This window comes from Helianthus annuus, chromosome 7 (genome assembly GCF_002127325.2).
Source record: "Helianthus annuus cultivar XRQ/B chromosome 7, HanXRQr2.0-SUNRISE, whole genome shotgun sequence".
Lineage (NCBI taxonomy): Eukaryota > Viridiplantae > Streptophyta > Magnoliopsida > Asterales > Asteraceae > Helianthus > Helianthus annuus.
Genome location: NC_035439.2, coordinates 18,928,589 through 18,954,778, shown reverse-complemented (window position 1 = coordinate 18,954,778; position 26,190 = coordinate 18,928,589). Strand labels below are relative to the sequence as shown.

Below are 26,190 nucleotides of genomic sequence, written 5' to 3'. Positions count from 1 at the left end.
GAGGCAACCTACACCCATTCACCGCATGAGTCCCCGGTTAGTATATGTCCATCGATTTGTCTTGCAATCTTGTAATTTTTGGTTAGTTGTTTTGTACACGGTGCGGATTGTATTATCTAGTCCTATGCGTTCATTTTGGTTGTCTTATATTTAGTCTGATAGTTGCTGTTTGTTTTTAGAATACATTGGATTAACTCAGGTAGTTGTAAATGGTTTGGTGTATATGAGAATTGAAGGAATGTGTTTTGTGAATGGGGTAACTGTACATGTATGACATATGTTTAAATTTTATGAATTTGATGACAGGAATATGTATGAAGTGGAGGTATATCTACACATTGAACATATGTTTGTTGATGTTTTTTTTTTGTTTTTACTCATACTCATGATGATAAGATTATTATCAAACTCCTATAAACTGATTAAGGGTTGAGTTATAATGGTGATGTTCAACCTGGTGATTATTGGTCTAGTGTCTAGTTGTTAACTGAGTTGGGTGTTAAGAAAATTTGGTTATGAATTACTGATTAAAAATCTTGTTATTATAGCATAGAAAGGATAAATAAGGTCTGTTATACATATATCTGAGATTTGTTTTAGTGTTTATCTTGCATTCCTTGTAATAATTGATTTGTGAGATAAAAGTGTGTGTATAAATGCTTGGTGACAAACTGTTTGTTTAGACCTGCACACTAGTTTGATTGACTTATTTGACTTAGGGTTTTTATGTAAATATGTCATGATGGTATGAATGCTAAATTAGGAAGTTGAATTTGTTTAATGATGAATCCTGGTAATTTCTGAGTTGATGATATGGAACGGGCAAATCGATGGCTTGACTCGCACCGTAGAGGTTCACTTTATAATAATATTTTGAATTATTTGAGTCGTAGAGATGAAAATTTTGAATTCTTTGAGTGATTCGTACTCATAGAGGCTTGTACACATGTGTATTATGATTTTGCTCTGTTTTTAATGCGATGTACACATGTGTATTCTGATTTTGCTATGGTTTTAACGCGATGCACACATGTGTATTCTGATTTCGCTCTGTTTTTAATATGATGTACACATGTGTATTCTGATTTTAACGCGATGTACACATGTGTATAGCGTCTGTTTTTGTGATATCTCAGAATTTTATGTGTATTGAATGTGTAAGGTTGTTGATGTACACTTGTGAATTATACAAAGTATTAGTTGCTGAGTTTATTTGTGCTATTATAGGAGATGTCGTTAACGAGAAAAGTGGTGATGGAAGGTCTATAAGGATGATTCACGTATGAGGTCGATAAGGATGATTCACATATGTTTGTTTGCTTGGTCGATAAGGATGATTCAGCATACAACGTGGCGAATAGTTGTAAAAGATTATGTTTTTTGTTTTTTTCGATTATGTTGGGTTTATTGTTTCTACGAAACTGGAACTTGTAATTATATGTTTTTTTTTTGTTTGGTTTGGAAAACATTATGGAACTTCTGATTTGTTAAATATAAAATAGTTTTACAGGTATTGTTTCTATGTATGTATTATGTAGCTAATTACACATATGTACGATGCTGAGTACACATGTGTACTGTTCTATGTATATCCAAGTACACATGCGTATATCGTTGAAATATGCAGGTTACGTAGATCTTAAAAATCAAAATTTGAATTCTGGTGATGAAATCTGAAATAAAAATTAAAATTGAAATTTGGTGATTTGTTGTTTGTTTTGATAATTATCTTATTAATAAATAAAACATAATGTGGATAATAATTTTAAAATAGGAAAGATGTAACTTAATTCAATTATTAAAATAATGATTTAAATCTAATTTTTTATATAATTACAATCCTACCCTTAACAACTAAAAAGTAAATCAAGGGTCCAGATCTGTTCACGCAGTTCACTCTTGGGAGGTTGTTCACGCTGGAACCCTACCCTATATATATATATATATATATATATATATATATATATATATATATATATATATATATATATATATATATATATATATATATAGGGGAGGGTTGAAATGAGAACGCTAAATATCGCGAGAACCGTGAGAACGAATCAAAAAACCGCGAGAACTTTGTCAAAATCGATTCAAATTCAAAATTTCTTTTACACTTGTCATTATTATTCGAATACAATGTTAAAAATTTCATTTATACGTTTAAATTTATGTGAATTCGTAAATAAAGAAAATTTACACATGTGTAAGTTTGCCATTTACACATGTGTAAATTTGTTATATTTACACATGTGTAAAAATTCTAATAAAGGTGATTTTGAGAGGAGAAATAAATTATTTGATGTTGTAAATGCTTTTTTTGATGTTGTATTTTAATTACAATGAGGTTTGTATTAAAAAAAATTGGTTTTGATTGGTTTTTTTATTCGTTCTCACGGTTTTCGCAATATTTAGCGTTCTCAAGATAACCCTCCCCTATATATATATATATATATATATATAATATGTTTGTTGATGTTTATATAAGCATACTTTTGTGTGTGAAATTGGTGTCATTAGGGTTTGTCTTGTGTTTGGATGCAAAACCCCACTTATGGATTCTGCAATCTCAAAAGCTACTTATTTAGGTTGTTTAATGCTTCCTTTCTCTTATCATATGTACTAATATTAGCTTTTAGTAGCCAACTAGATTTGACTAATGCTGCCAATTTTTTAAATTAAGAAAACGTATCGTTCTAAAAAGCTTTAAATTTCAATTCGAGGCACTTTTAAACCATAAAATTTAATTTTAAATTTGATTTTTTATAAATAAAATTTATTAATGGGGCAAACCCTTGGTGCTATTAGATTTAAAATTATCAAGAATCTTGGCATTACTAATTTCTACTAATCCATTATCTCCTAATCTGAATAAATTATACTATCAAAGGGGAATCTTTCAATGCTATTCGTGTTCAATAATTTGCCATTCTTTGTAGTGGCCCCAACACTCATAGGATTAGATAAATCACATCAACAATTTTGTTATGATATATGCTTTAATAAGCAAACCCTCTTTATTCTTTTTAAACAAGTTTTTACGCACATATACATGTATGTAATATTAAGTGTTGTGTACATACAAAGAGTAAAAGCAATTATAATACTACACGTGTATTCTTTTCTTTTAACCATGATACATATGTCCGTTTATTTATAAGTTTTAAGGGCTGTTTGTTTATCTCTTAATGAGGCTGTTAATAGTTCAGACCTCTTACTGGTTTAACACTTAATGGTTCAAACTGTTTCATGATCAGATGTCAGAATGGTTCAGACATTTGTCTCTGAATGGTTAAGATTTATACAGAGTCTAAATGGTTAAGACCTCTAATCTGAATTGGTCAAACATTTGTCTCTGAACGGCTAAGCATTATACAGTCTCTTAATGGCTTAGACACTTTATTGGTTCAGCACTTAATGGTTCAGACCTCTTACTGGTTCAGCACTTAACCATTCAGATGTTGCCAAACAGCCCCTTAGATGCGTTGTTGATTGAACGCATATTTTTTTTCATATGTGTGATCAAATATATTTAGAAATTTATTTTAAATTGAAGAAAATAAACTCTAAATTTAAATTCTTTTTTTAGTTTAAACTTGAACTCATAACCTAAAGTTCAAATCTTCAATGGATAGAATCTAACAAAAAGCATATGCGGTTATATCTTTAGTTAGGATGTTAATCACACCACAAAACACCTAGATCCATATTTGACTACAATTATTCCTTCTTTTATCTCAACTATGGAGGCAAGATTACAAGTTTTGTCTTATTCGGTATACTTTTCATTTACAAACCTAACACTTTTGTTTGTTAATCTCCAGCAAATTAGGCATGTATGGCCTACATTTATCATATTATAATTTATACTTGCACAAGTTGAGATGTAAAACCCACATATAAATAGAAAAACAAAATTTTATATGAAATAATTCTACTTTTTTCAAACTTAAGTGGGAGAAAATGATGAAATAAAAATTGGGAGTTTATGAACCATTGAAACTTCCTAGTTCCTACATCAAAATAAATTGGCTAGCTTAGTTTATATAAAGTCTTTATAGTTTGGCGCACAATTTATGTTTGAAGAACTTGGAACCAGTCGTGTAAACCAAATTAGTCAAGTTAACTTTTCTTTTATATTTTGAATATGCATTTATGTATAAATTATTCAGTTTAAAAAAGTAATGCAAACTAATGATCGTCTTGAAACAAAAAATGGGTCAAATCAAAGCCAACCTAACCCGTTTGGGTTCTCGTTTTCTAAACTGCAGTTACCGGTTCAACTCATAAACTCAACCGTAACCGACTGAATTGTACCATAAACGGCACTAGAGGTCTATTCGCCAATTATGGAGCTTAAAATGAAAATGAAATGAAAATGGAAGTGGAAAGTTGAACGAAATTGGTTATGGCGTCCATGGGCATAATTCATTGTCATTATTGCTCAATAATGATGGCCAAATAGCCCACTAGATCACATGTCTTAGGAAAGTAGAACCTAGAAAATAATAGAGTAACGAGATTATGAATGGGCTGATGACCAATTAGCGATATCCATGACCGGCAAGACTCAATATGTTTCAGGCAATGTTTTAAAAACCGGTTCAAAACGGCTGGTTGTACCGGTTGAACCATCCAAGAGAACAGGTTAAACCGCCCGGTATACCCGGTTGAACCGCCCGATACACCCGGTTATACCGTTTCTGAGCCAAATCCGGTACGGTATAAAAACCGGATTTTAAAACATTGGTTTCGGGTTTTAAAACCTCTTTGTTTTCGCTTAGCTTTACTACATATACGTTACGTATCATATTATGTAGAAATACTTTGGGGATGAAGGCAATATCAAAGAGTTTTGTATCAATCCAACCCTGCCCTAAAATAAATAACTTTAGCGTGTTACCAAACCAACTCATCCCTGCGGGAAGAAAAAATGTTGTGGGTAACATGACAATGTTCACCTTTCGAAAATCATAACAAAAAAAATATCACTTCTTGAGCTTGTTTATCCAAGTCTTGTTGCTATGACAACATACAGAATGCAAGGGACGTCTGTTACAGAGGCAGTATAGTATATCATAACACGAGTGCTGGATGTGACTAAGATTGCAGTTTCTTCTTGTAATCCTGGAATGTGCCACTAAAAGGCGTCACCCTGCCTTCTGACACCGCCCACAACTGGTCAACACTACCCGAAATCAGATGCTCGTCGTGACTTACCTTCAAGTTATATAACATGAAAAAACTATTAGATCAAGTGTTCATTTTCCAAATTCTTAAAGCTTTATATTGTGGTTTTCAATCTATTGACATTTTCGTTCTTAAAATAAAATAAAACAAGGTTGACCCGGGTACTAATTTGTTCATTTCATTACTCTAGCCGTTAGGTTAATGGGACCCACAATCACATCTTCGCTCGTCTCACATCATTTTAGTGAAACGTAAGAGATAATAGCTCAAAAGTTAGGATCTAATTACCATCAAAACTCCTCCTTGGAAGATAACAAGACCCTGTATTAATGCTTCCACTGCATCCAAATCCTGCATTTAAAACCAAATATTGTCATACATCCCGTTGACCAACCCGCCCATCTGATAACCAGTCAGCTAGGGTTACGTTTTAAAACTAAATAAAACTATAAACCCATTTCAGCCCGTTGACCAATCTGCCCGACCCGCCCATCTGATAAACCCTAATCACAATGATGATATAATAAAATAATAAGTATTTCTAGAGCAGAACCTACACTAACAAAATGACTCTTTATCCCGCTTCAAAAAAATAGTAATTTAGGAAATCAAATCATTTAGGTTCCATATTGGATGATTCTGATGATCCACCACATATATAAAATAATAAAAAAGTATATGATAATGCACCAAGATATCCCACAAGCACAATGATGGTGGCACAAAGTGAGGCATATATGTAAATGGTTTTACACTTATAATTATAATATAATATAAAAAGAAAGGGGGACAACAAACCAATGGTCAGCTCAACAATAACCACACGACCATTCTAAAGGTTTGAATACGAAGCATATTAAAAAAAAAAGAACAATGATATAGACTTACAAGATGATTTGACGGCTCATCAAGCAATATGATGTGAGGCTTTTTAAACGTTATCTTTGCAAATGCGACCCTGCTTTTCTGACCACCTGAGACACCACTAACAACAGTGAGTCCTAAGCTGTGTGTTTTAAGGTGGTTTTAGCACCACAAATTAAGACTTTATAGTGAAAGCAGTATGCTCCACACACCATATATAAAATAATAAAAGAACGAACGTACCAGACAAGGTGTACATTGGTTGAAGTGCCAGATTCCCAGTTACACCGAAAGAACCTAAGTGGCCTCGAAGCTTTTGTTCAGGCACTCCCTGTGGTAGCCAAAAATCATAGAATAAACCTTATGTACATAAAGGAGCAACATTTAAGTACAGTTACACCGCTGCGTGTAAACTGAATTTTGAAAAAGAAAACATTTAAAAAAAAAAAAGAGTAAAATGCCATTTTCATACCTGAGATTTGGCCAGTTTTGCAACTTTTGTCCAATGGTTTGTTTTTCCGCATCTGGGCCCAAAAGGTTTGAAATCTTGCCATTTTCATCCGGCCAGTTAACTCCATCCATTTTTCTCTGTTAAGTCAGAGGTACTTTCGTCTTTTTGTTAACTTAAAGGGCAATTCGGTCTTTTTCACTTTATGTACAAGCATTTAGCATAACGTACAAGTGTTCGAAAGACTGAATAGCCCTTTAAGTTAACCAAAAAACGAAAATACCCCTGACTTAACGGAGAAAAATGGATGGAGTTAACAAGCTGGATGAAAGTGGCAAGATTTCAAACTTTTTGGATCCAGATGCGAAAAAAACAAACTTTTGGACAAAAGTCGCAAAACTGGCCAAACCTCAGGGACGAAAATCGCATTATACTAAAAAAGACAAATAAAAATTGATATAGAAGAACTCACTGGGAAGCAACGCATCATATATAGAAGTGGATTGGAGGTGAGATCGAGTCCATCCACGTGATGCTGACTGAAGACAGCAATACGAACCTGTACGGGGAATTAAAACCCAATCAGATGATCAATATTACAATCTGGAAGCCAAAAGGGTAAAAAAGAAGCATAGCATTGTCGTTAATCGAAATTGGCAAGTAGATGTTAATCATATTCACCTTAGCTGAACGGAAAACTGTTCCTGAGGTTGGTTGAAGCTCCCCTGAAATCAACTTAAGTATAGTGGACTTACCGATACCATTAGGGCCCACCACTGAAAATTCATATGCATACCACAATTAGAAACAGAAACAAAAATGCAATGTTAAAGCTAAAATTTATGAAAGCAACTATTTGGATACTGCCATCAAATCAGATAAAAATATACTTAATGAAAAGCATAAATACTTTTTTAATATTAAACGTATCAAAATAAGAATACACACATGATACAGATGTATGTGTATAGGTGTAAATTACACATATATATAACACACTTGTAACACCTATGGAACACCTACGTAACATATGTTACATCCGATCTAACATATGATGTTACACATGTTACGTTAAAGAGTTTAATTATCTTTTTAACAAAAAACTTATATATATATTTTTTAAAACCCACTTGGCTTTTTTGTTTTTTTTTTTTATAAAAAGCCGCTTGAAAATATGCATATTACATGCCCTAAATTTTTACAAAAAAAAACGGTTTGTTACATTAGGTTTAGTCTCTAAGATAGAGTTTAATATATATACCCCCCCCCCCCAAAAAAAAAAAATAAAATAAAATAAAATAAAATAAATAAATCATACATGTGTATAAATATTACATACACACACATATGTATGTGGTATGCAGAGGTACAAGTACTTGTATACATGATGTATACATACACACAACTAAAAAAACTTCAAAGCATCATTCTTACTTGCTACACGACTGTCCAAATCTATCCCAAAGTTCAAATTCCTGAACAGTATTGGGCCTCCAGGGTAGCCAAACGAAGCATCACTGCCATCACATTTAAAACAAAAACTTATGATTAAAATGCCCACTGTTCCTGAGATGGAATTCGACTTTTAATATACATATTAGTAATACTACATTAGCTTTTTAATACACGGATGACAACAGTGACCCATGCAACCAGTTGATACAGAACAAAAGGGCAAATTTTTCCTCAATGAATAATTTCTTGACAACAATGAATGACGAAGCATTCAGAGCTAAAACAGCTACTTCGAAACAACAAACCTGAAACTTATAATGGGTGGACCAGGTCTATCATCTGGCGTAGGAAAGTCAAACTTGTAACTGCATACACAAAACAAACACATACCAATTTAGAACATGTACACATCAGCAAACACAATTATATCAAAGAGGCAGCAGTGGTACACACTCTGGATCATTCACGACTTCATCAACATGTCCTAAGCGATCCAGCGCCTGACAATTAGTTGAATAGAAAATGCAAAATTACAACATAAAACCTGGTAACTAACGTTTTAATAAGTGTGATAACTTAAATAGAACTCTTACCTTAATTCTAGATTGAACAAGAGAAGCACGTTTTGCATTGTACCGAAATTTATCGATGAAAGCCTGAAAGAATAGAGATAATGAGTGTTAATTTACCCAAAATATAATATGATTTTTCAATACAGAATCGGCATAATGAACCATGAAGCTTGTTTATGAAAAAAATAACACAATCAAAACCTGCATATGTTCTCTTGAACGCTCATTTGATTCAAACGCTTTCTGTTGATTTTTAAGATGTTCAGCTCGTGTTCTTTCAAATGTATCGTAATCTCCTTTGTATGCAGTCAGCTTCTGGTTTTGAAGGTACAAAATATCTGTGACCACCTGCAAGACAAAACAAACAAGATATATAATATACCAAAGGATGTTACTATATAATTAAATACAGACTAGCCAAAATGTTACCGTATTCAGAAATTCCCTAGCATGAGAAACAACAATAAATGTTTTTGGCCATTTAGTAAGGTAAGCTTCCAGCCACAGCACTGCATGAAGATCAAGATGATTCTGCACATAAAAAAATGTTTTTTTGTGATATTTTTTACTGCCTGAAAGTATCAACAAGGGGGTCTTGTGTGGCAAACCGTAGGTTCATCAAGTAATAGAAGATCCGGCTCAATGAATAGAGCACGAGCAAGAGCTATTCTCATTCTCCATCCTCCAGAAAAAGCCCTTGTTGGCTTCTTTTGCATTTCTGGTGTGAAACTGAGACCCTGAAATTCTCATGGTTAGTGAAATATTACCATTGTATTAATAAAATTAAAGAACAAGAAAATTGATACTTTACAGCAAAAATTTTATAATGACCTCTAGGCCTATAAACCAAACGTTCATGAACTGTTCAGTGGAAAGTTCGTTTATTTAAATAAATGATCAAATATGAACACATTTTTTTGTTCGCTTAATTAAACGAACGAACAAGAACACATGTTTTGTTCGTTCATTTATGTTCACGAACGACCGTTTATGTTCACTCATTTATGTTATTTACGTTTCTTTATGTTGTATTTTTAATTTTGAATGGATACATAAGTAGTTATATTTATATAAATATAAACATAAAAATGGGCTTTCTAACTACTTATATAAATAAAACGAATTAGTAATTGGGCTTCCAGTAATTATAAATAGACTTTCTAATTTAACATATCATAATTGATCAACAAATTACACAAAAAAAACCACGTAACTGAACCATGTACATTTAAACCACTGATTTGGATGTGTTTTTTGATAAATTATGATGTATTAGACTTGTTCGTTTGTGTTCATTAATGTTAACTAGAATTACGACCCGCCGCAATGCGGCGGAGATTCTTTAGTTATAACTAAATCGATTTAGGACGCGCACGTTATGTTGAACCTGTCAAACGGGAAAAAAATAGACGATGTAAAAACGTTCACCCACACACGCACGTTGCGTCGTGTTAACTCGCAAAATTTAGAATGAAACGTAAAAACGCTAAACCAAAGACGCATGTTGCGATGTGTTAAGTCACAAAATTTTGAACGAAGCATAAAGCGAAAAATTTACGGAAAATGAGAACTATAAAGGACCAAAGTTGAAAGTAAAAAAAGTTGTGAAGATAGATTGGAAAAGATAAAAAGTTTTGTGTTAAAAGTAAAAAAAACAAATAGTTTTGGATTAAAAGTAATTTATGAAACACTTTTGGGTGAAAAGTAAAAAAATCAATTTTTTTTTTTTGAAAAACCCTTAAAGCCAAGGTTACAGCAACCATATGCATAACCATTTTTTTTGAAAAACCCCCCAAAGCCAAGATTACAACACATAAGTAAAAAAAATCAAAGTGGTTAAATCACAAAAGATGAAAACTTTTGAATTAGAAGTAAAAAATCAAATTAATCAAAGGGGTTAAATTACCAAATATTAAAACTTTAAACTTAAATTGTCAAAGATTAAAACTTTAGGGTTAAAAAGGAAACAAAGATTAAAAATTTTAAACTTAAATTGTCAAAGAATAAAACTTTAGGGTAAATTGTCAAATATTTAAACTTTAGGGTTAAAAAGAAAACAAAGATTAGAAGTTTATACTTAAATTGTCAAATATTAAAACTTTAGGATTAAAAATGAAAATTTCCTTTTTTTTTGAAAGACTCCCAAAGCCATATGTACAATCAACATATGCACAAACTTGTTGCTTCTTTATATAGGTTTTAATATGTGTTCGTTTGTGTTCATTAATGTTAATATGTGTTCGTTTATGTTTATTAATTATGTCCATTTGTGTTCGTTTATGTTTGTTCCAGTATGTTCGTTTAGTTTGTTTGTGTCCGTTTACGTTCGTGAATCGTTTAGGTTTTAAACGAACAAACAAGAATATGCCCATTTCCCTAATGAACGAACATGAACTAAAATATTTGTTCGATTATATGTTCGTGTTCGTGTTCGTATTCGGCTAAACTTAAATGAACAAACACGAACATGCCCATGTTCGTGTTCGTTCGGTTCGTTTGCTGATTAATTAGCTCTAATTATCATGTTCAGATCACAAAGTAAAAGTCTTGACATTAGTGAGCTGATTAATTAAATAATCGTTTTAGGGAGTAGGGACTGACCGCAAGAATAGAAGCAGCACGAGCCTCCGCGGTATATGCATCAATAAACTCTAGCCTTTTATATATCGCTTCCAGTTTTTGTGCAATTCCGTCATTGTCATTTACCAAAGTAGGGTCCTTTTTTTCTTCAGCGTCCAGCTCAGCATCTCTCTGAAATTATCACAACAATACATGTTGGTTGAGAAAAAGACACGACACATGTTACTATGTTAGTCGCAGTCACATGTTTTTCCATGTGCATTCACACATACAAGTAAGGAGAAAAAAGAGCAATGGACCAAAGACCTGCAATTTTATCAAACGGGCTTCTTCTTCTAAAAGTTGTGCTCTCTCAACATCAGAATTAAGGACACATTGTAACGCTGATGTGTCATCACCAACAACTTCCTGCTCTACGTGCAATATCTGGCAGTTTTTAGGAATACCTTCAATGGCATGCATAGCCATATACCTTAGGAAAGTTGTTTTCCCGGTACCATTCCTGCCAACGAGACCTGTAAAATAAAAGCCCATCATGATGTCATCACAGAAGATCCGTTAATCCTAAGGAAACAAAAATGTACACGTCTTAATAGATGCTTATTATACAACAAAGATCCATGGTACACATACATAGGGCTGTAAATGAACCGAATGAACACGAACAAATCGTTCATCAAGGAATGTACATGTTCATGAATGGTTCACAAACACTTACGAAACGAGATTTCTTGTTCGTGTATTAACAAAATGAGCATGTTCATGAACAGTTACCAATCGTAAACGAACACAAACAAATGTTGATGAACATAAATGAACACAAACGAACGTTATATATCAACAATATGAAGAATCCACAAAAAAATAAATAAGTACATAACATAACTATCCGAAAATAGTTGACATAATTAACACAAAAACTAAGAAGTTTGTCAAGCTTTAACACAAATTGAAATTGAAATGGTCAAATGAGGGATGTTGGCAAAGGCATATGATATAACTATGGTTTCAAATTTTTCAAAACTAAAACTAATAAAATAAAAATATAACATAAAAAAATCTTTAAATGAACGAACACAAATGAATATCAACGAGCAAACATAAACGAACGAACGCAACCTCTGTTCATGTTCGTTTGTTTAACTTATCAAAAGAAATTTCTTGTTCGTGTTTGTTCATTTATTAAACGAATGAACATAAATGAACTTCACACCCCCCCCCCGAACAGTTCACGAGCTGTTCGCTTTTGTTTCGTTTACAGCCCACATACACATGCACAAAAAATATACATACAAGAGAAAACTTCATAAGATAACTGATACTATTAGAATAGAGCAGATAATTTAATTTATAATTCATGTCTTTCAATAATAAGACTCACCATAATGCCGCCCAAAAGAAAGTGTAACAGTACAATCCACAATAAGTTCACGTCCACCAACGGACACATTAAAGTTCTCCATATGAATATCCCTAACTGTAGATCCTTCAGCACTATTGTCATGGTTTACAGATACAACAGGCATTCCTGCTTTCGCTGCTTCCATTTCTGCTACATGCATCTGGTATTGCATCTGATCATTGAAAAAGAGTACACATGAGAATGCAAATATAAGACAAACCGCATTCGTTGATTTAAACAATGATGACATGTTACTACCAATATGTACAGAAAATTGATCTCCGTTTGACTAAATTGAGAACATATGTGCATAAGCCTCTATACCATGTTGTCCCAAGTGATTTATAATAGGCCTCATGCGGCCACACAAGAAACACAGATATGTACATACACTGACATACATATATGTGTATGTGTTTGTTGAAAGTTGAAACTTACCTCTCTTTGACGCTCATCCTTCCTCTTCCTCCTTTCAAGCTTGATTTTGTCGCGTTCAGTAAGCAGGGGACCGTCAACTGGTTCAGGCTTCTTTTTTGTGGTTTTCACTTCATCCATTCCCTCATTCATTCTAAATGGTGTAGCAAGGCTTCTAACAGCTGGCTTTTCTTTGATCAAACCATGCTTTCCAAATTTCTCTGACAGTCTGCCACAGACCTGCAAATATGTTTGACGAACATTTAGAAAAACTTGAAGCCTTTATACACACATGTATCTCAAAACAATTATTTTCTGCAGATAAAATGATTCACTGAGAAGGTCTTTCTAGTAAAGTAGTAAGTCACGGTGTGCGCCTTGCGGCTAGACAACAGGTTTACCCTTTGCACCTTGAGCCTTTAACTACATATATCTATTATTGGGTTTCAGTTAGTTATCAAGTTTTTTCTCTTATCAAAATCAACCAAATTGATATTATTGTCTATTTGTAGCAGTAACAGAACATCAGTAAAACTAGACTGCAGTTAAGTACTACATGTATTCAAAAAGGCATGCATCATCTTTTGTGAAACAAAAGTCGAAACAGTTATGTTTCTTAAGAACTGACTTAGAAGTTGAACAACGTATTTGGTGTAGATAAGATACACAAGTATACAAAAAATGTCATCTTATACGCCCCGCAAAGGCTGAAACTCATCCATAACTAAAGCATTAAGCAAAAATCGCTCATAGAGTCACATCATATTATCTTTAATTCATTGCACACCCCATGAGCTTCATCCATTAGGAATTCCTAAAGGTATGCATATATAACAATAATAATATGTTCTTGTAGATCCAGACCAAAATGCTCTGTCTCCATTCATTATGCATCCTCTTTGTCCTAGGGGACATCTAACTAAATACTTCTACCAGTTTGTATGTATAACTACCCCAATGAAATTCTTATCGAACGAAACCATTAATAATTAATCTGGTTAAATCATAAAATTCCAAATAACTGATTAATTTAGGATGAAAAGTATGCGGTTTAAGCTGATAAAACATATGTTTATCCCTAATTGCTAAATACTTTCAGCTAGTCATCTTTCACAGGAATTTTTTGACATATTGATACAATAACAGTTATATGGTGGATAATCTGATTATATTATCAAATTCCAAAACACAGTCTAATTTGTGATGAACATCATCCAGTTTAAGCTGATTAATCATATCCATATCCCTAATAGCTAAATACTCTCATCAAAATAATACAATAACCTAACAATTATATAATAAACCTAGAAACAAACAACAATAGTAAATAAACACAAAGAAATTCAATCAAATTAACGAAAAGCTAGCAAAATCAACAACAGTTACATACAGAATGACATTCAGAAAAGTCATCAACGCATCCGGAATCAACGAGGAGTTCTCCAATAGCTTCAAAGGCACCTTCGCCTTCAAATCCGAAATCAAAATCTTCATCAGCGAGAACATTAACGATGTAATCGATGATTGGCTGGTCCAGATCTTGAGCTCGTGGACCTAATACGTCGTGAACGACGTTGCTAGCTACTTCCGTCATTTTACTCCGGTGCCGGAACCTGATAATCCGGCTGAGATTGAAAAGTATCTTAAACCCTTGAAAGCTGTTGGCTGTAGGCTATAGCAGAAGCACGCACGACTATCTCTTGGTTGTGCAGTTGTGGGCCGAAATGAAGATGCGCTTTAACTTAATGGGCCACTTGGAACTATTTGTGGGCCGTTGTTCTATATACAAACTATTAAATAAATATTAAATATTAAATATTAAATATTAAAGTAGTGGTGCACAAATCGGGTTTTTTTAAAAAACGGTTCCAGGTATGAAACCGGGTTCGGGTAGGATCAGGTTTTACAAAATCGGGTTTTTTTTAAAACCGGGTCGGGTCCGGGTTTTCTACCAAAAATGTATACCCTATATACCCGGGTTCGGGTAGGGTTCGGGTCGGGTTTTATAAAACCCGGGTATTATAATACCCTATTTCCGGGTTCGGGTCCGGTTCGGGTATTCATCGGGTAGGGTTCGGGTATGCATCGGGTTGGGAAAAAACCCGCACCGGGTATTCAAAAAAACTTGGAAGCATTTATATATTTGTATAATTTTAATGAGTTTAGTTGTCTCTATATTAGTACTTGAAAGCGTTTATAGATTTGTATGTATTATATGGGCTTTAGTGGACTCCTAATTTATATTTACTTTTTTCTGTAGTTATATTTTTATCAACTACATGTCATACATCTTTGTCCTATTTTCGAAAGGTGTCTGCACTTTTTTTTTTCTTTATACTTTTTTGGGGATGGGCTGGGCTCCAAACAACACCTCAACTTGGAATTCGATCTCCCAATCTGGTAGTACTTCTGGAACGTCCTAAGGGTACTTCAAATCGGTTCTTAAAGCGGTCATGTGTTCTAACTTCTAAGTAGCGGTGGCAAATGGGTACTTCAAATATCATTAGAAACCTAATAATTAAACAAGATTATATCAAAGTGCATACATAATTTTGTTAAATCATAAGAACTAGAGGTAGCTATATAATCGGGTATAAAAAAACCCGGTTCCGAGTATTTATAAAAACCGGTTCCGGGTATTTATAAAAATCGGGTTTCGGGTATAAACCGGGTATAAAAAAACCCGGTTCCGGGTTCGGGTTTTAGATCAAATATGAATACCCGGTCCCTACCCTATGGGTAGGGTCGGGTTTGGGTTCGGGTATAGAAAACCCGGTTTTTATAATACCCGATTCCGGGTTTTTTTCCGGGTCCGGGTTCGGGTTCGGGTTTTTTGTGCACCACTATATTAAAGTGTGGTCGGGTTGGCGGTAGTGGTGCGCAAAAAAACCCGAACCCGAAAAAGTAACCCGGAATCAGGTATTGTAATAACCGGGTTTTTAAAACCTGAACCCAAACCCAACCCCACCCGTAGGGTAGGGACCGGGTATGCATAATGTCATCAGAACCCAAAAGATTAAGTGCAGGTACCTAAACGTAATTGGCTGGTATTAGCTCCCTAGCGTCGGGATAAGCCTCGCAAGCTTGATTGCAGTATCTGTTGGAACATTACTTTACCTTTATTTACGATCCACTGTGGATATATTCAACCCCTGTAATACATTTTGATATTACGATCAGAGGTTGAAATTTATATATTTATCTTATGCTTCCGCTGTGCATTATATAATTGTGTGGTTTGACTATATTGTTGCCAACATCGTCACGGTAATCCCCCACCGGGCCCACCGGTGAGACACGTGGAAATCGGGGTGTGACAGGTTGGTATCAGAGCCAACATTGAGTGAATTAAACACTATCCTAATGTGTTTAATCTCAATAACACAATTGCACATACTTGAGTCTAGACAATAACTTAGGACAAATTCGGAATGTTACTCCTTTTTGTCTCTATTTTCGATTTGATTTTTAATAAGTTTTGGAGCAGGAAAATGCCACCTGTTATATTCCGAGGAAGAGGAAGGGGAAGAAGAGGCCGAGGAGAAATCGTGACACATCACGATAAAGAAGCTGGACCATCTGGTACAAGACATCCTTCGATGACACGGAGCGAAGAGCCACAACGACGAAGAGATCTTTACGAACCCGCGAGGCATTCCACTTCGCACAGCTCGACGCCATCCTACCGGCACTCCTTTGGGCCAGATTCAGAAAATAATCCCAACAACCCACAACCTTCCTTCATACCTCTGCAACGTTCGGTTTCGCACCGAAACTACGACGACCCTAGTCCATACTACATAGGTCAGTTTAATCCGGCTGACTACATACAGGAACCTTCAGGTTTTGTTCCACTAGGGCCTCAAGACCATTTTTCTGAAGATCCCATGGAGGAAGATGAGGATCCTACTGAACCAGCTCGTGGTACGCCCACGCATCCAATAGAAGTTTCTGATGGGTCATCCTTCCATGGAACGCCCTATCAAGGACCTGACAGTTTCCAAGCGATGTTCGACCGACATGAGTGGTACTACACACCATCTCAGCAGACATCTCAACAACCGAGACATCCACAGGATCCCTCTGAGGATTCACGCTTTGAGGCAGTTACGCCACCACCTCCGCCACCGGCACAACCAGTAATACCTGATCCGCCGAGGCGTAGGAGGACAAATGCTCGTATGTCTACACGAGGAGGAGGAGGTATCCACTTCAGCACTCCTCGACATTCTAGTAGTAGCCACTATCCGCCACTACAAGAAGAAGGACCTTCAAGTCCTATACAGGAGGCGAACTCCGCACCTACTGCACGAAATTCGCCACCGTTTGGGTATGACCAACCCATACCTGCTTATACGGGTCCAACGGCTTACAATCCGTTCGAACCGTCACAAGCACAATACAACTACGGCTATGAGCGCGACCCATATGTGGTGTCGGCTAGATATAATGCGCGCTACCCTGTCGGAGCACATGGAAACATGGGACCACCGGATTACTCAGCTCATGGGTATCCAATACCTCCCAGACCTCCCGTTCCGCATCAAGCGCCCCAACCACGATTCTCTCCTCCTGAACAGGAAGAAATACTCCATCGACTAGATCGAGTGGAGAGAGAGTTCGAGGAAGAAAAGAAGAGCCACCGAGGATTTCTCAAGGGCTTGGCGAACCTACTAAAGGGCAAAAAGAAGAAACGTGACCATTAGCCCTTAATAGTTGTACTACTGTAATTTCTACTTTAAAATAAGTCCCTGTGTGGACAACTTATCGTATTTCAGTCCCTACGTGGACTTATCTTTAGTCCTTGCATGGACACCTATCTTATATTAGTCCCTGCGTGGACTTGTCACTTATTTTAAACCTCTCTGGAGGTATGTATTATTTGAAAGACCCGTTTAGGGCAATATGTAATTGTATTTGAGATTTTGGAATGTATGTTGTGAGTTTTGTTTTAATATATATAAAAATAAATCAAAACCATTCCTTTTATATTGATCTGCCTAAATAAAGAATCTTAAAAGGTGAAACCTAGCTTGGGGTCTGTTAAGATCTAGTCAAGATGGTACAACCTAACTGAAAAGATTCTGATTCCCTGTTAACCTCTGTACGCATGTTAACATTCATGGCAGATGTGATTCGTCAAAATCACGCACGTCATTCTTATACAATAATCCTTTAAGGATTTCAAAACCCAACTAAATGATATATAAATCGTGGGTTAAATCACCAATAAAGGTGACCAAAATTATAAAGACATCCATTAGTGATGCAGTGCCTACGGGCCAATATTATAAAGACATCCATTAGTGGTGCGGTGCCTACGGGCCAGTATTATTAAAACATCCATTAGTGATGTAGTGCCTACGGGCCAGTATTATAAAGACATCCATTAGTGATGCATTGCCTACGGGCCAACATATTAAAACATCCATTAGTGATGTAGTGCCTACGGGCCAATATTATTAAAACATCCATTAGTGATGTAGTGCCTACGGGCTAGTATTATAAAAAACATCTGTTTGAGATGTAGTGCCTACGGGCCAACCATACTAAAACATCCATTAGAGGTGTAGTGCCTATGGGCCATAATAATTGTCTTATAAAGACAAAAGACAGTGGTGGTCTATGACTCCCTGTCAGATAGAGATAAAAGAACTACGGTTCAACTCTCTATGCCTTTGATTCTCTGAAATCTCGGCTAACATTATAAAACATCATCATGATTAGGCTTTATGCCGCCAATACTATCTATATAGCTGAAATAGGATATATTCAGATCCTAATATGTAATGAATTAATAAGTTAACCAAATATGGTCTCTGTACCATGGTTGACAAATTGTCATAAAAGACAATTATATAATAATCTCCTAAATAAAATTTTGTTATCTTCTGTAACAGATTCAAGTTACAATGGCGGATCCCAATGGAGAGAACAGCCACACAAATGAAGATGACTATGACAATGCGTCAGTGCATTTGACAGGCGCACAACTGAAGGCTCTGATTGACAATGCTGTTCAGGCAGCTATTGATCGTCAACATACTGAGTCTCAAGGTAGAACTGTGTCAAAACCACCCTCTAAACCAAAGACACACTCCAAACCACCCTCTGAACCCAAGAAAGATGACGACAAACACTCGTCTACTGAGCACAGCGTCCATTGCGATAGAGAATATACTGATGCGTCGAGTGCTAAGGGTTGCACCTACAAATACTTTGTATCATGTAAGCCCCGTGAATTTACAGGGGAGAAAGGTGCGGTTGACTGTATCACCTGGCTAGACGAGATGGACACGATAGTGGACATCAGCGGGTGCGCTGAGAGGGACGTGGTTAAGTTTGTGTCCCAGTCATTCAAGGGCGAGGCCCTGGCGTGGTGGAGAGCTCTGGTGCAGGCTTCAGGTAAGTCTGCCTTGTACAAAATGTCATGGGGGGAGTTTATTACCCTCATAAAAGAAAACTACTGCCCTCAGCACGAGGTTGAGAAGATTGAGGCAGATTTTGTCTCACTAGTGATGACAAACCTGGATTGTCAAGCATATCTGACTAGTTTTAACACTATGTCACGCCTGGTGCCATATCTAGTGACGCCAGAACCTAGGAGGATTGCCCGTTTCATTGGGGGCTTAGAGCCGGCGATCAAGGCCAGTGTAAAGGCCTCTAGGCCGACGACCTTCAGGTCAGTTACTGACCTCTCCTTGTCTCTTACACTTGATGCTGTCCGTCTGAGGGCACAAAGGAGCAAGGAGGCCGAAAAGCGAAAACGTGAGGATGATACCTCACGAAAGTCTGGGAAAAAGCACCGTGGAAACGGTGAGGGCAAGAGAGGGTCGGAGGCAAAGAAGGAGGGGCAAGCTGATGGAAGACCTCACTGCAAGGTCTGCAAGAAACCTCACTCCGGGAAGTGTAGGTTTGCGTCTGGTTCACAGTCGCAACAAAAGACTCCATCCTGTGGGCTATGCAAGTCTAAGGATCATAAGACAGTGGAGTGTAAAAAGATAAAGGATGCAACCTGCTTTAATTGTAACGAAAAGGGGCACATAAAGAGTAATTGCCCAAAGTATGCCAAGAAGGCGGAAGAAACGAAGAAATCAAATGCGAGAGTTTTTCGCTTGGATGCAAAGGAAGCGGTTAAGGACGACAATGTGCTTACAGGTACTTTTCTCGTAAATAATATATTTGCAAGAGTACTATTCGATTCTGGCGCTGATAAGTCCTTTGTAGACCAGAAATTTTGCCAACTACTAAATATGCCAATCAAAACCCTTGACGTGAAATACGAAGTAGAGTTAGCAGACGACACGATAGAAACCGTCTCTACTGTTCTAGAAGGATGTGAAATATCCATTAGGAACCATTCTTTTCCTTTATCTCTACTTCCTTTCAAACTTGCGGGTTTTGACATCGTGCTAGGCATGGACTGGTTGTCCCATAACCAGGCCCAAATCATTTGCGGCAAGAGGCACATAGTTTTAAAGACTCCGAGTGGTGAATCTCTTACCATTCGAGGGGATACGCATTACGGATTGCCCGAAGACGTATCTATGCTGAAAGCTTCAAGGTGTTTGAACAGAGGCTGTGTAATTTACATGGCTCAGGTGATAATTGAAGAACCAAGGCCGAAGATCGAGGATCTTCCTGTCATTTCTGAATACCCCGAGGTTTTTCCTGAAGAACTACCTGGTTTGCCACCAGATAGACAAGTGGAGTTCAGAATCGACATCATTCCTGGAGCAGCTCCGATAGCAAGAGCACCTTACAGGCTAGCTCCAACGGAAATGAAAGAACTGAGGACCCAGTTGGATGAACTGCTGGCGAAAGGTTTTATCAGACCTAGTTCATCTCCCTGGGGAGCTCCTGTCCTATTTGTAAAGAAGAAGGACGGATCGATGCGGTTGTGCATCGACTATAGAGAGCTGAATAAAGTTACCATAAAGAATAGATATCCTTTACCAAGGATCGATGATCTATTCGATCAGCTACAAGGAGCAAGCTACTTTTCCAAGATCGACTTGAGGTCGGGCTATCATCAACTAAGGGTCAGAGATGAAGATGTACACAAGACTGCATTTAGGACTCGCTATGGTCATTACGAGTTCCTAGTGATGCCTTTTGGGCTCACAAATGCACCGGCTGCGTTCATGGATCTCATGAATCGCGTTTGCAAGCCATACTTGGACAAATTCGTCATAGTCTTCATCGACGATATCCTTATCTATTCCAAGAATCAAGCTGACCACGAGAAGCACCTCCGTTGCATTCTCGAATTACTACAGCGTGAGAAACTCTACGCCAAATTCTCGAAATGTGAATTCTGGCTAAGAGAGGTTCAATTTTTAGGACACGTTGTGAGCGAGCGTGGTATCCAAGTGGATCCCGCTAAGGTAGAGGCAGTCATGAACTGGCAAGAGCCAAAGACGCCTACCGAGATTCGTAGTTTCCTGGGATTAGCAGGATACTACCGGAGATTTATTGAAAATTTTTCAAGGATTGCTGCGCCCTTGACTTCCTTGACCAAGAAGAAAGAAAAGTACATTTGGGGCCCAAAGCAGCAAGAGTCCTTTGAAATACTGAAGCAAAAGCTAAGCAACGCACCTGTGTTGACACTACCGGAAGGTACAGATGAATTCGTAGTTTACTGCGATGCATCACACACGGGCATGGGGTGTGTGCTTATGCAGAAGGGCAAGGTGATTGCCTATGCTTCAAGGCAATTAAAGGTGCATGAAAAGAATTACACCACCCATGATTTGGAGTTGGGTGCGGTTGTATTTGCACTTAAGTTGTGGAGGCACTACCTTTATGGCATTAAATTTGTGATTTATTCAGATCACAAAAGCCTCCAGCACCTGTTCAACCAGAAGGAGTTGAACATGAGACAGCGCCGTTGGATGGAAACCCTGAATGATTATGACTGTGAAATCAGGTACCATCCCGGCAAGGCGAATGTAGTCGCCGATGCCTTGAGCAGGAAAGAAAGGGTAAAACCCATTCGAATCAATGCCAAGAGCATTGAGGTTAAGAATAATTTGATAGAAAGGATATTAGCTGCGCAGCGTGAGGCTGTGTTGGAAGCTAATTACCCTAATGAAAAGCTGGGAGTAACTGAGGAGCAGTTGACTCTTAGCAAGGATGGAATTCTTAGACTGAACGGACGTATATGGGTTCCGATATATGGAGGACTACGCGATGTTGTTCTCCAGGAAGCCCATAATTCCAAATACTCAGTCCATCCTGGTGCTGACAAAATGTACCAAGACTTAAGGGCAAATTATTGGTGGATAGGCTTGAAAAAGTCTGTAGCCGCCCATGTAGCCAAGTGCTTGACTTGTGCTCAAGTCAAAGCCGAGCACCAAAAGCCGTCTGGCTTGCTACAACAGCCTGAACTTCCCGAGTGGAAGTGGGAATGCGTAACTATGGACTTCATAACCAAGTTACCCAAAACCAGGAAGGGAAACGATACAATATGGGTCATAGTCGATAGGCTGACTAAATCAGCTCATTTTCTACCCATCAAGGAGACGTATAGCTCCGATATGTTAGCCCAACTTTATGTTGATAAGATTGTAGCCTTACACGGCATACCTGTGTCTATTATCTCCGACAGGGATACTAGATACACATCTCATTTCTGGAAAAGTTTCCAGCAATCTTTGGGCACGCGTTTAAACTTTAGTACGGCTTACCATCCACAGACGGACGGTCAAAGTGAGCGTACTATCCAAACGCTAGAAGACATGCTTCGTGCATGTGCGATCGATTTAGGTGGTAACTGGGATAAAAACCTACCCCTGATCGAATTCTCCTACAATAATAGCTACCACACCAGCATAAAGGCTGCGCCTTTTGAGGCATTATATGGTAGGAAATGCAGATCGCCTGTTTGTTGGGCGGAAGTAGGAGAGGTCCAATTATCGGGACCAGAGATTGTTTTCCAGACAACGGACAAGATTGTCCAGATCCGGGAACGTCTCAAGGCTGCCCGCGATAGGCAGAAGAGCTACGCTGATCCAAAGCGTAAGGATTTTCACTTCGAAGTGGGTGAAAAAGTATTACTTAAGGTGTCACCCTGGAAGGGGGTGATGCGTTTCGGCAAGAAAGGCAAACTGAGTCCGAGATACATAGGACCTTTTGAGGTCATTGAACGGGTCGGATCAGTCGCCTATAAGTTGAACTTGCCTGAAGAGCTCAATGGAATTCACAATGTGTTCCACATCTGCAATCTCAAAAAGTGCTTCGCCGACGAATCGTTGGTGATTCCACACACAGATGTGCATATAGATGAGAGCTTAAAGTTCATAGAAAAACCTTTGTCAATTGAAGATCGACAGGTGAAGAAGCTTCGCAGAAAGCACGTACCGATTGTAAAAGTCAAATGGGATGCTCGTAGAGGTCCTGAATATACGTGGGAAGTCGAAGCTACAATGAAAGAAAAATACCCCTATTTATTTGAGTAAATCTCGGGTCGAGATTTATTTTTAAGGGGGTGAGGATGTAACACCTCGAATTTTTGTGTCCAATGATGTGTTAACACGTGTCATTTGTTTACACGTGGCATCTATAATAAATAAAGGACTAATTTTGACAAACCTTGAAAGTATATAAAATTCGAGGGTTATAAATGTCAACAAGGGTAAATATACTGTATAGTATCCCTAAATAATGCTTAAACCTTCAAACGAATAAATTATAGATCGTGCAAAAACAAAACGCGGAAGAAAGTGAGAGATTACAAACTACAGGGGTTAACTGTGTCAACATGTTTAATAATACCTCTGAGTGACCCTTTAACGTTCCAAAGACTTTGTAACGGTATTATACACTCACTAAAATAATATATATGAATTTCGCGAAGTTTCGATATGAAACGAGAAAGTTACGATCGAATTCGTAGAAGAAGGGTTAAAAGCGTCAACAGTGAAAGTTAAGGCTTTCCAGTATAATTAATAAATAAACCGGGGACTTAATAGCGCGGGTAAATAACACGAGGCCCCTATCGGTAAATAACCGAGGGCCAAACCGCAAAGTTACCCCTTCAAACCCGAAAGGTCAGGCAAATCATTACGAAAGATTTCGTTATTAATGGCCAGATTCTGCAATCATTGCAAAAAGATTTAAAATTTCTGAAATCTTAACCCTACGCGACCCGCATTGCATAATGGGTTAAGTTGAGGCGGGCCGCGAGCCTCCTCAATAACGCGTCTGATCTTTTAATCCCAGGCGGCCCGCATTGTAAACGCATGGAACCTCCATGCGGGCCGCATTGGACGCCCAGATGCAGAAACTTTGTGTTTTCTTGACTTTTGAGCATAGTGAATGATCAACCCCAATAAATGAGGTATGGGAGCCCCCTACTCGACCCATATCACTCAGGGGACATCTACTTACCATCATGGTCAGTATAGGTTGTTATTTAGTGAGCTAGAGGGCTTAGTTCCACTATAAATAGCATGCTTGGCTCATAACATACACACAACACAAAAACACACTATCTGATCATTCTAAGAAGCTCCAAGCTTTCTTCTCTGCTCCATATTCAAGTTCTAACTTCTGTAAGTTACCTTGATCATCCATTGTTCAGTTTATGCTTAGTTGTTAGCTAAAAACCAAACCGTCGTAACTACGGTTTGACTTTACAATAAATCAGTAATGGTTCAGTCTTATGACGAATCAAAAGTGGTTATGAGTTGGTATTTACGTGGGTAATAAACCTCTAAAATGGTTCCCCCTGATCACCACTCTAACTATGTCAAATGTCGAGTCAAACGTGCGGTTAAAAAGTCAACAGAAAGCTATTTTAGCGGTTTATGCATAATCTGTAATGTATATGTTATGGAACTTGTTTTGACAGTCATAAAACATGATAATAAGTATATAAACCTGTTTGCGCTTGTTTGAATCGATCATTTACTATATTGAACCGGTTCGGAGCCGAAAGTCGCATAAGTTTGACTTTTGCTTTGACTTCAGTTCTGACCCGTTTTAGTGAGGTATAAATATACCTTAGGACTCTCTTAGGACCAGGTCACATGTTGGTATACGCCTCTGTGGTCGGTTCATGAGTTATCCGAGTCTTTTACGTATTTCCGTCATTCGCCTAAAAGTTGACCGTAACGGCCTTTTAAAATTAAAACGAGTATTTCGGACACGTGAACGGACCAAAACCTTGCTTATTAAATTATAAGCATGTCCCTAAAGTTTCACGTCAATCCGAGGTCTAGAATGAGAGTTATGCTAAAAGGCGCACTTTTAAGAAAGTTTTGTAATTAACGGCGCAATTAGCATAACGCCCATCTAACCCAAGTTTTCGTCACCAAAACTTTTACCCACTGTGGTAAAATAATATTTTGGGAATTTTAAAGATTTTTAATAATTTTTACCTTGCTCATAACCTGCGGTTATGGCTACGGTTCGGTAAATACCGAATATGCCCTTTTTGGCCAAAACGGGAGTTCTACGAGGTCTTTTGACCCGATTCCAGTTGCTACTGGTTTTAAATAATAAATAAAGTATTTTAAGCTTTATAAGCTGTTCGGGAAACTCAGATTTCCTGTAGAACTCGAAAAGCCTTTTTAAAGTCTTTAAAATGACCGAAAAGCCCCTACGGGGCATAATATTAACTTAAACTCGTTACGGGCATTACGGAAGGTATCCTAGTGATACCAAAATACTTTTAAGGCATATTGACTTAGGAAATAAGCGTAGGACACTTATGGTTAACCGTTTCGCCTGTTTGCGCACACGGTACGGCTCATGAAACTAGTTTTCGTGCAATAGCCGATATGGGTCAAATTATATTATTTGAACCCCAAAATCCAGAGTATGAACTATAAACCCATATAAAACAAGTCACTGAACTTGTTGGGTCCAAATCATACTCCATTCTCGGTTTTCGCCTTTTCGTGCGAATTAACCATATCTATATATCGGAATCAACCGGTTTAAGCTACGGCTAATATAAGGACCGTTAGGATTCTAAGAGGTTAATTAAAACCTTCGTTCCAGATTAGGAGCCCCAGTAAAAGCTATCGGTGACTTGATCTTAATTAAGGATTTATACTTGCAAAGGTAAATACTTTAACTTATTTCCCCTATATGGGCTTGGGTTACGGTATATTAATACCGCTTGATTGAGCATTATATAATTCCATCGCTTAGGTGGTTAATTGATTAAATATGATTGGCTCATTTAAACAGTTTTGTTGCTTATAAGCCTTTGGGGGGTTTAATGACCGTTGTCCCGGATATCCTTGGCATCA

The 26,190-nt window shown here is 37.2% G+C and overlaps 1 protein-coding gene across 1 annotated transcript; it reads right to left on the bottom strand.

The window, feature by feature from the left end:
* Positions 1–4,885: 4,885 nt before the first annotated feature.
* Positions 4,886–14,682, bottom strand: LOC110867848 (ABC transporter F family member 3). Its single transcript, XM_022116905.2, has 18 exons — positions 14,319–14,682; positions 12,953–13,168; positions 12,494–12,686; positions 11,419–11,627; positions 11,134–11,283; positions 9,141–9,269; positions 8,962–9,063; positions 8,734–8,880; positions 8,554–8,616; positions 8,414–8,460; positions 8,266–8,325; positions 7,940–8,022; positions 7,187–7,281; positions 6,978–7,064; positions 6,301–6,388; positions 6,082–6,167; positions 5,482–5,544; positions 4,886–5,223 (listed from the first exon to the last, which is right to left on the bottom strand). The coding sequence occupies exons 1-18, from the start codon at positions 14,520–14,522 to the stop codon at positions 5,104–5,106; spliced, it is 2,142 nt and encodes a 713-aa protein (XP_021972597.1). The 5' UTR covers positions 14,523–14,682; the 3' UTR covers positions 4,886–5,103.
* Between the last annotated feature and the right edge of the window lie 11,508 nt (positions 14,683–26,190).